We start from the raw sequence: 10,250 nt of genomic DNA on the forward strand, positions 1-10,250 counted from the left end.
TATAGCTATGACCCTACAACCAAATATAATTAGGTTAATAACCAAAGGAGGCTCAATCAACCTTCTTTTTGCGCGTGGGCAGGTGGTTGGACAGAGGGACACACACATCCATGGCGACCTCAGTCTGAACACTCATCATGTGAGGCTGTGCAGCAGAGTAGCCTCTGTTTCGTTCTGCTGAACCACTTTCAATACCTCTGTCAGCGATGCGACAGGTCCGAAGGTAACACACACCATAAAATATTTCCAAGATCCACAGAACAAATCTACAAATCACATATGAACAAATGATGCATGCGATTATGCGCACATTGTCATTCACACCGAGACACAATAATTATGCCTGTAAAATGAGGCTCCCTGGTTAATGTGAGTCATTTCTGTCGTGTGAAACATCAGATCAATTTATCTTTGAATGCACCACGGTGGCAGATGTCATCGTTCTTTTCCAGTAACTTCTTTGCGCGCAGATACCTAAATCTGATAGGCTACATGACGTGTTGCAACACAAAATCCATCCCTACTTCTTTGCATTACACCGCAAACAGATCGAATTCATTCACCAGTTATTCAGTTTCACGCTGACAGTTATAATAAATAAATTATGTGGCTGCAGTGAGGCGAAGACATAGCCACGCATTTCTAGTGTTATTTCACTTGATTAAGATGTGTTCAAAAAAAGTGTTTATTAAGAAAGTGACACTTGATCATAGAGAACTCCTGGAACTTCTGTCAAAATAAGTTCCATTCTTTAATTCCAGTGGCAGAATTTGAATTTTCACTTATCCCGAAAAGAAAATATGTCATTCACGCTCTCACAGAGAATATAAGACTTGTTAAGATGTTTCACAGGGCAGGCGGCTGGCATCTTTTAGGTAATTTCTCTGCCAAAGTCTCTCTTTAGTGCTTAACGCGCAGCCTTTGAAACCACCTTCGATTTCAGCTGTTGCATCTCAGCCAGAGGTCTAAAAGTTAAAAAACAGAGCGTTTTGATAGCTCATAGCCTATCTCATTTCCCCCAAAGACCCGATGACCGGAGCTTGTATCATTTAATTAATGCCTGGCATAACGTGCTCAAAGGCAGGTAGAGAAAACAGGGAGTTGGCGAGGAAGGAGGATCATTACGCAGGTTGTCATGACATCACCACGGGCTGGCTATAAAGCGGTGAGGACTAATATACAGAGTTAGAGGAGGACTTGAAGAGCTTTGGAGTAAAGGAAGACTGAAGCCTCTTGTGTTTAACAGCTGATTGGCTGCTGCTTCTGTCCTTCTTTCTGAACTTCAGCGCAGAGGAATCCCTTAAGAATACAAGACTTGTCAAAATGAACTTGTCCTACTTGGTAGCGTGTGGACTTATAGTCACCCTGCTTTCAGTGAGGATGGGGGCAAAACCTTTATCTCAAGCGCAGCAGAAGGTAAGAAGAAGTCACTTATATTCTTATTTCTGAGAAGTAAAGCAGTTTATTTGCTTCGCACTATTAAGCGTTGGAAGCTGAATGCTTCTTCAGAAGTGAACAGCTGTTCTGTGGTCCAGGCGCTTAAGACGTTGTTTTACGCATCATATTTCATAATTTCAGTCATGCTTAGAAATTCAGCAAGGGCACTTTTGCCCATACTGTGAATCTAAAACATCCTAGCAGATGTTTTTCTATCATTTTTATTTTCTAAACAGACTGCATGTTTAATACTGAATGATGTCTCTAACCCCTATAGACATTATAACCACCACATTTTGTTCCCCAGCATTTGTCAGTTTTAGCATCCAGGCGCCATATGACCGCTCCAAAAATAGATAAACAAACCAAAGCCTTTAGGCGGTAACCATTATAATATAAAAGTTATTTCAGAAATCTAGGAAACAACTTTACACGATGAGGATACTCAGATTGAACTTTGAATCTTTTTCCCCCAATTGTTTGCCAAAATCAAGGTACTTCACACTGGGTTTGTGCGTAAAATCACCATTACCCATAAGTTTCGCCGGTCGAATCAACTGAACAACGCAGACACTTCAGAAATAATATTAATAATCTTGAAACCCCATAGTTTTTGTTATTAGTTTAGGTGACTAGTATTTAGGATGGCTGCAAGTTGATGCCACAGTCAGACCAGAGGAGCAGGCTGCAGGCACCTGTCTTATACGACCCTTCACTGAAGGCGACAGCGATGTCTGAGGTGTCAGAGCTGAACTGTCAGTATAGATAGACGGTAAAAATGAAAGCACAGAACCCTCAAGGACCGTAACTACATTAAATATGTCATTTGTAGTTTGAATCGAAGAACTGCAGCATGTTGTGGATCTGTGTATAAGTAGTTTTTTGGTCAGACAGGATCACTATCCATCTCAGTTAATCATGTAGCGATGTGCGTAAATATAGCCAAACATTTTTTCCCTTTTGGCCAATGCACATGGTGTTTAAAAGTGCTTAAATATGCAACATGTTGAGATTTCCACCATTTAAAATCAAGTATTATGCAAACGGATTCTCTGCTCTATTTAAATGTTATCGAAAGCATATCTTCGCACAAACGTATTTATCTGAAGGGGACATCGTTTATTTATTTCCCCAATCTGTGTTCTAGTCTCTTAGAAGTTTGCTGGGCGAGGAGCTGGCGGAGTTTCTGGAGTCGGAGGAGAGGGAGAGGAGGCTAGACGCTGTACGCTCTCGGATACGGTTACTGCGAGATTTACGCATGGACACCCGGGCCAGAGGGATGTGGGCTCGTCTCCTTAACGACCAACCCGCACCCAGGAGACACAAATCCGGAAACAAGAAAGGGGGTTCCACGACGCGGAGTGGCTGCTTTGGACACAAGATGGACAGGATAGGAACCATCAGCGGCATGGGTTGCTAGGGCTGGAGCAGCGCTCTGATGGTGAGTTTTCTCCAAAGGCACAATCCCACATTCACTGTAACCTGACATACTAACATATACACAGAACCAGTAGGACAAAGACGAAGAAAGGATGTGCAGAAAAGGAACAATGAAGGTGGGGAAGAGGGAAAGAGACAAGAAGGAGATGAAATAATCAAGAGAGCAAGGAGAGGGGTCTAGTTCATGGAAGGATGTAGTAAAAGGATGGAGGGACAGTAGGAAAAAAATATGCATTATGTGAGGAGAGAAAGAAGCAAAAGGGGGGATGAACCCTTTAAAATTTAATTTTCTCTTCTGTCAGTGGTCATCTAAGGACTACATGTAAGTGACAGGTGGGAGGAAATCATTAAAAATAGAAGAAATGAGGATAAAAGCAAGCTCAACATAAAGGTTTTCTGTTTCATGAAAGGACCTTATCTGTGTTAGTATAGCTGTAAAAAGGACAGAGGTAGGGAAGGAAAGGAGGAAGGAAGGAAGGAAGGAAGGAAGGAAGGAAGGGATGAGGGAGAAAGCTAGCAAGAAAGACAGAACAAACAAAGAAATTATGTTAAGTCGGATTATTGTTCTTGGTTGTCAGTGTGTGCTTTGTATCCATAGCTAGACCATCTTAGAATACAAATCCTAGCGGCAGCAATATACAGTAGAGCAGGCGGAGAGTGATGACAGTCTGGGTCAGAGGTCAGCTGGATGTTAAAAATCACATTCAACTACAGTACATGGCATTAACCTCAGGTGATTCTTCATTGTGGGAAAAGTTGATACTTGAGATCGTTGGATGGGCATGACATCGCAAACTTGTGATATCATTAAATGTCGACCTACAGTCTGGCAGTGTTCCATCCTCAGACAGGAACCCCCTTAAAGCAGCAGGAAAGTCCATTTATCCAACAGATGTATGAAACAATCCAGGGAAGTCCATGCTGATCATCATGAATGATCCCATCTGCTTCATCTAGAAACACGTGGCATAGCGTTTATCAAGTTTAAGAAGAAAAAAGCAGAGGACAGGGCAAGATGGTGGAAGGAGAGGCTGGCATGCGAATGCACACACATTATAAACACACAGACACCCTGTGGTGGCAAGGATCCTTCTGGGAAACCTCTTTACCCAAGTGATTTTAACAAAAACAACAAAGTGACTGTGGCGGTGAATGAAGTAATGAGGAAGCGAGGTGACGCACAATTAGTCCTGAGGCTTGGCGTCTTTTTGTGGTTGTGGCAAACTGTGAAGCGCTGACAGGGGAGTGTGACTAACTCAAGTGAGTGAGTGTGTGTTTTTCATAAGCCAACACACGTCTTTCTGACAGTGGGTTGCAGAGTATTGTAAATGTGGAAGTCTGTGTTAGACGTGTGTTGATTGAGGTGAAACGGTTAAGTGAAGAATCAGAGCAACACTTTAACTAAGCATGGAACCGATTCACAGAATGATGATGGACTAGAGGGCTATGCTGATGAATACACATTAGATTATAACTGCTACATTACTGAATAAATGGACTTGTGTGAACTGAGTTGTTTCTGAATGCTTAGTCTAACCTTACTTTTGTGTCCTCTCTTTCTGTAGATCTCTGAACGAAGGGTTTGGATAACAAAGGTTCTGTTTGTTCTCACCTGAGAGGGAAAAAAGAAAAACTCACCAAGTGACATTTTCGGTACGAAAGTCATCACGACCAGCATAAACAAAGACAGAGATGACAATGCTACAAAAATTTCATATACATATATATAACAAATATGCAGGCATATATACATATATAAATATGTGTATATTATCCAAATGGTCAACAGACACAAACACAGATGCATACTACAAGATGGCGGACAATGGTGTAAAAACTACAAACCGCAAAGCTGTATATTGTTGCTGCTGCTGCTGCTGTACATTCATGTACTTCATCTTTCCCTGCATAAATGTATTTATGTTTAAAAAACTATTTATATGTTTATAAAAAGAGATATTTATAAATATGAGTTTTATTTATGTAACATTTTGAAAATGGATGCAAACTGCAGGTCAATTCTGTTTGTAACTTTTTTCTTTTGTCTCAAATAGTTGTAAATGTTTTCAAAAATTATAAAAAGAACATTCCATGTGCACTCACATGTGTCCTCTCAGGGTTTTATGTTTCAGTGAAGTGGATCAATATTAATTACTGAATGTTTTCTGCATGGCTCACGGGTGAAAAAGCGGTATCTTGGCTACATCAGCATGTCAGGAGCTAAGAAAAAAAGGTGCCTTGTTGTCAGCTTGACCACCATTCATTGCTATGCAAAAGGTTTTGTTAGCAGTGAGTGTAACAAAACTCTATACCAATAGGGGAACAAATCCCCTACCTGAGGAATAGCATCATAATAGATTAAGGCTAAGTTGGATAGTTCATTTATTTTCCCCTTCATTCGACTTGTACCTTGCAGAGTTGGACACTTTTAACATTTGGTGCAAAGCAAAGATTAATACAGAAAAACATTACCAAGAAAATGGAAATATAACATTTCATATAACATATACATAACATATACCATTACATTTTATATTTACACTGTGACCCAGAGTGACTTAGAGTGAAAGCAATCACAAAATCAGCAACCATGTTAATCACTAATTGTAGTCAGGAAGTCAGTGGGCCAAAGAAGCAGAAATCTTAATAATGTTACTGTAATCCAAAGTTTTAGCATCCAATGCAATATGAAGAATACATATGGTGTTGGTAGATTTAGGGGCCAAGGGAGATGAAAAGATTCTTACAGCAGTACATTTTCAGGTTTTGTTGCAGTAATACTTGGAACTTGCAGCCAAGTCAAGCCTCTACTTCCAAAGTTTTATGATGGTGGTAATAATAATGCCTACCTTTATTCATGCCATGTATTTAAAAGCAGTTCAAGTGAAAAGGCACCAAAGGAAAACAGTATGCAAAAAAGGACATAAATTTGTGAGGTATTCAAAGAAACAAACAAGCAACCCAAGAACATATGATGAAAACATATAAAGGCAAGTCTATAAAAGTGTGTTTATGAGGAAAACGTGATAATGAATTAGTTAGCTGAAGTTTCTGAGACAGGTTGTTCCACAGTCTTGTGGTATAATCACCCACAAGGGAGTTGAGAGTCAGGCCATGACCATAATTTGGAGGTTTACCATACCTATATAGAAGTCCAAATAATTTTAAGGAACAGTTTTTCAAACGTACTAACCTTAACCCTAACCAAAAAAAACTGCTCAAACAAGTGGTTAAACACTGACGACTTACACACTAGAGGGCAGCATCACAAGCAGACGTCTGTAGAATATGCACATTGTGTCTGTGAAGATTCTCAGTCATCCAGGTCATAGTTATCCAATGAAGGTATAGTCAAGGGCAACTGGAATACTGAAGAATCTTCAACCAAGTCCAGTTGCCCTTGACTTTAACCTCCATTGGATAATATGCACATTACACCCCCATCACAATCTACCTACAGAGGCTAACCTTGTTATTTGTAATATATGTGTCTTGTATATATATAAATATATAATATATATAATGTATCCCAGCTGTTGTATTATCACAGTAGTGAGATTTCACTCATACAAATACAATTTACTATCAGAGGCTCAAGAAGGCATACAAACACATGATGAGGTATTAATTGAAAAGAACAAAAAGAAAACTGTATTCAGTAGAGGCTGGCCACAATCTGTGACACAATAGGGTAAGTGCTATGTTCACCCTGAAAAACACAAAAGACATCGCCTGACACTATCACCTGTGTCTCCATCCTCCAGCTCTAGTCCACCTACTCCACATCCCAAATCTCAATAGGGCCTCTTTCCACAACTGTCGATCTCCAAGGCCCCCCTATTTCCCTACCACAGACATTTCTGTCCAGGAAGGGGACACTGACATGCTTTTCAAGAGACAGAACCCTCTCTAAGACGCTGGGCCAGACCCTGTCTCTCCATCTACCCCAAAGCACTGTGCTGATCAGCTGTTTCCGTGTCCACAGACATCTAAACCTTGCTGGAGACATGCCATGTGCCAGTCTGCTTGAATCCTCCACCATCATCCCAGTCCCCAAAAAACCAAGGACCACAGGACTTAGTGACTACACACCTGTCACCCTGACCTCTGTTGTGATGAAATCATTTGAATGCCATGTGCTATCACACAAATCCATTACTGACCCTCTCCTAGACCGCCTGCAGTTCACCTACAGAGCCAATAGGTCTGTAGGTGATGATGATGCAGTAAACATGGCCCTTCACTTCATCCTCCTGGATTGTTCGTGAACCTATGGCAAGATGCTGTTTGTGGACTTGAGCTCTGCTTGGACTCATTTCTGGTGGGGATGGGTCCACCTGGGAGATTGACCATCTGGTGACCTAGTATCCTCCAGAGTTGATTAATGTAGGGCCACTCTCTCTGGGCTCCCCAGCTGTGCAGCCAGAATCCTGACAAAAAGTAGAAAATTTGACCACGCAACACCATTTCTGGCCCTCTCTTCACTGGTCACCAGTGCAGGCAAGAGCTGACTTTAAAGTCCTCATTTTAACTTATAAGGCACTGCATGAACTTGAACCATCCTACCTAGCTGAGCTAATTACACCATATACATCGGTTCGCCTTCTTCGCTCTCTCAATGCTGGTCTCCTGGTCAATCCTTCGTTTAACAAAAAAATCAGCTTGCTACAGAGCTTTCGTCTACCATGCTCCCTATTTATGGAATGACCTCCTACTATGTGTTAGGAAATCACGTTCAGTGGATATTTTTAAGTCAAGACTGAAAACCTACTTGCTCTCACGTTATTACAGCCTCTCCTAGAATTCTTGTTGGGTTGAGCAACTTCTAATATCCTCTTAATCTTAAGTTTTTAAATGTAGCTGTTTTATCTTCTTTATCATTCATTTTCTTGCTGTTTTACCCTTACGTGTTTTAAATTGTGTATTATATCTTGTGTCTTCTGTATTTTATCCTGTGTATTATGTTTTTACTCTTTTGAATTTTATACTGTGTTTTTTGGAAAGTGTATTGGGACCATGCTGCATGGTAGGTTTGCACTGTTAATAAAATTGGAGATGATTGTTACATTGATTACATACCAGTTGACACTGTGGAGTCCTTCCACTTCCTGGGCACCATCTTCACTCAGGATCTCAAGGGTAGCATCAGCTCCCTCACTAGGAAAGCCCAGCAGAGGATATACTTCCTGAGGCAGCTGGAGAAATTCAACCTGCAAAAGACAATGATGGTGCATCTTCCCCAACTCCTTCACTATCTGGTATGCTGCTCCTATGTCGAGAACAAGGGCAGACTGCAGTGTCACAATCTCTCTGCGGAGAAAGTGTTTCGCTGCAATCTGCCATCCTTCCAGGACCGGCATGCCTCGAAGACTCTGATGAATGAACACAAACTGTTTCAGACATTCCCCTCCTGCAGGACACTGAGGTCCATCACTAAAAAAACCTCAAGCCACAAGAACAGTTTCTTCCCATCCACAGCTGACCTCATCCACAAGGCTCAGGACCACAACTGACAATGTCTCCCACACCATCTTAATCCTGACATTAATTGAATTGTTGTATAAAATTATAAAACTTATACAGATTTTATGTTGTTTTTATTTCAGAAAACAAGTTAAGAAACTACATATATTTGTCCTTGAAAAAACAGCTCAAGGGAAAACACACTGTTTTGTAGAAATACTGCAGTAAATAACTCATAATAGCAGAAAATTGTTCTTTTGTATTTAACTCCATAAGCAATGATGCAAACACTGGCAATAAATATTGACATTTTAAGAAACTTTACCTAAGATTTACCACTGTATGCCTTTACCAACAATTTACAGCCGAGTTTAAATCTTACCCTGGTCTGTTTTGGGTGGTTGCCCAGAAATAAATGTGCATTTCCCTGTGATAAAAGAAATCCTTTCTGACCTAAAATCCCAGGATGCATCTATTTCACACCCTGCTCTTACTATTTGTTGGATTTGCTCAATTTAATCCATCCCTGCAAAACAGCGGAGAATTACAGGTGCAGACAGGGTGGTTGGAAAGGTGGAGAAGAATGCTGTTGTTTGTGCCGTGAATTCAGCATAGTTCATCTGAAGACACGTAAAGGTGACAACACTTAGAAACCAGATTTTGTGTTAAATCATCAGGTGGAATACAATCCAAACACCAGAAACAGAGACTGAATATTATATCGAATAAACACTGAAAGATGGGGGAATTTAAATGCTGAAACACACAACTGATGTTGGTTCCAAATCACAATTGCTATAAATTCTAATTATTTTATTTATACATTTCACACCACTGCCTGCTACAACCGATTTATCAAAAAAATTAAACTTAACAGAGATTGCTTTATTGAAGTAACTATTCCAAAGGAACACAGAGCAGGGAACATACAGCAAGAATAGAAAAGAGATTTGAAAGGCAGAACACACATTATTGAAACAGGGAAAAGAATGAAACAAAAGCTTTTCAGGCATTAATATGATTTATACTGTACCTGTCTTTACGAATAGACAGGTACAGTATGGTGACAGCCTGTTTTAAGGTTTAAGCTTGTGGGGCTAATCATCAGAGTTCAAAAGACGTCATCAGGATAGTGACAAACAGTTATGTTAAGTTGTTAAGACTGAGCAAAGTCTACAAAACATACAATCTAGGCCTACTTTAAAAATACAATGTAACAGGAGATTTTTGAAACAAGACATGTATGCAAAAAGTACAAATGTAAAATAAGAAACCTAATGAATAAAGCCTAAAAAGTCCTAGAAGTTATATTACCTCTCACTATAAAATGATGGGTAGCCTTATTTCACTGTGAGACTCATATCATGAAATCCCTTTCATTTTATTTATTTAGCTGGTCGAAAAGGAACTGTTTCCTCTACCCAGTGCTCTGGGAAATAACTAAAGGATGTAAAATGCAATGCTGCCTCTGTGTGGTGTTGAGGGTTAATTACTCGAATGCATTGTTGGTGTCCCCGGGGAATCAACGGAGTATTGGGTGAAATACTGTATACCTTGTACACATGCATACACAAATACAGTCAAGGAACATTGTCTCCAGAACAGCTAGAAAATGGACCTTTTGGTGAGATGTTTTGTCAACTACTACAATAGTCTTTTCAGTCTGGTGGTTATCTATTCTGTAGCACACATTTATTATCTTTATTTCTTGTTTTTTAAATCAATGATGGAAGAACATTATGATTTTTTTGCTGGAGGAAAAGTAATAATACCAAGCCATACTAAAAGTCTTGCATTAAAATTTTACTTAAGCAGAAAGACAGAAGTATTATGAGCATAATTTAATTAACTCACCAAAAGTAGCCTATATGTTAGGAACAAAGCACCGCCTAACTTGTTAGTTTCTGATT

At 39.9% G+C, this 10,250-nt stretch overlaps 1 protein-coding gene across 1 annotated transcript; it reads left to right on the top strand.

Annotated features, from left to right (window-relative positions):
• Positions 1–782: 782 nt before the first annotated feature.
• Positions 783–4,761, top strand: nppc (natriuretic peptide C). Its single transcript, XM_046050418.1, has 4 exons — positions 783–1,165; positions 1,287–1,416; positions 2,585–2,878; positions 4,443–4,761. The coding sequence occupies exons 2-3, from the start codon at positions 1,324–1,326 to the stop codon at positions 2,855–2,857; spliced, it is 366 nt and encodes a 121-aa protein (XP_045906374.1). The 5' UTR covers positions 783–1,165; positions 1,287–1,323; the 3' UTR covers positions 2,858–2,878; positions 4,443–4,761.
• Positions 4,762–10,250: the final 5,489 nt, after the last annotated feature.

This window comes from Micropterus dolomieu, linkage group LG05 (assembly GCF_021292245.1).
Source record: "Micropterus dolomieu isolate WLL.071019.BEF.003 ecotype Adirondacks linkage group LG05, ASM2129224v1, whole genome shotgun sequence".
Taxonomy (NCBI): domain Eukaryota; kingdom Metazoa; phylum Chordata; class Actinopteri; order Centrarchiformes; family Centrarchidae; genus Micropterus; species Micropterus dolomieu.

Excerpts from the sequence above, each read along its gene's own strand:
- nppc (XM_046050418.1), top strand. The coding sequence starts at position 1,324 with ATGAACTTGTCCTACTTGGTAGCGTGTGGACTTATAGTCACCCTGCTT. Across the intron at positions 1,417-2,584 it reads TATCTCAAGCGCAGCAGAAG|TCTCTTAGAAGTTTGCTGGG; the intron begins GTAAGAAGAAGT and ends TCTGTGTTCTAG.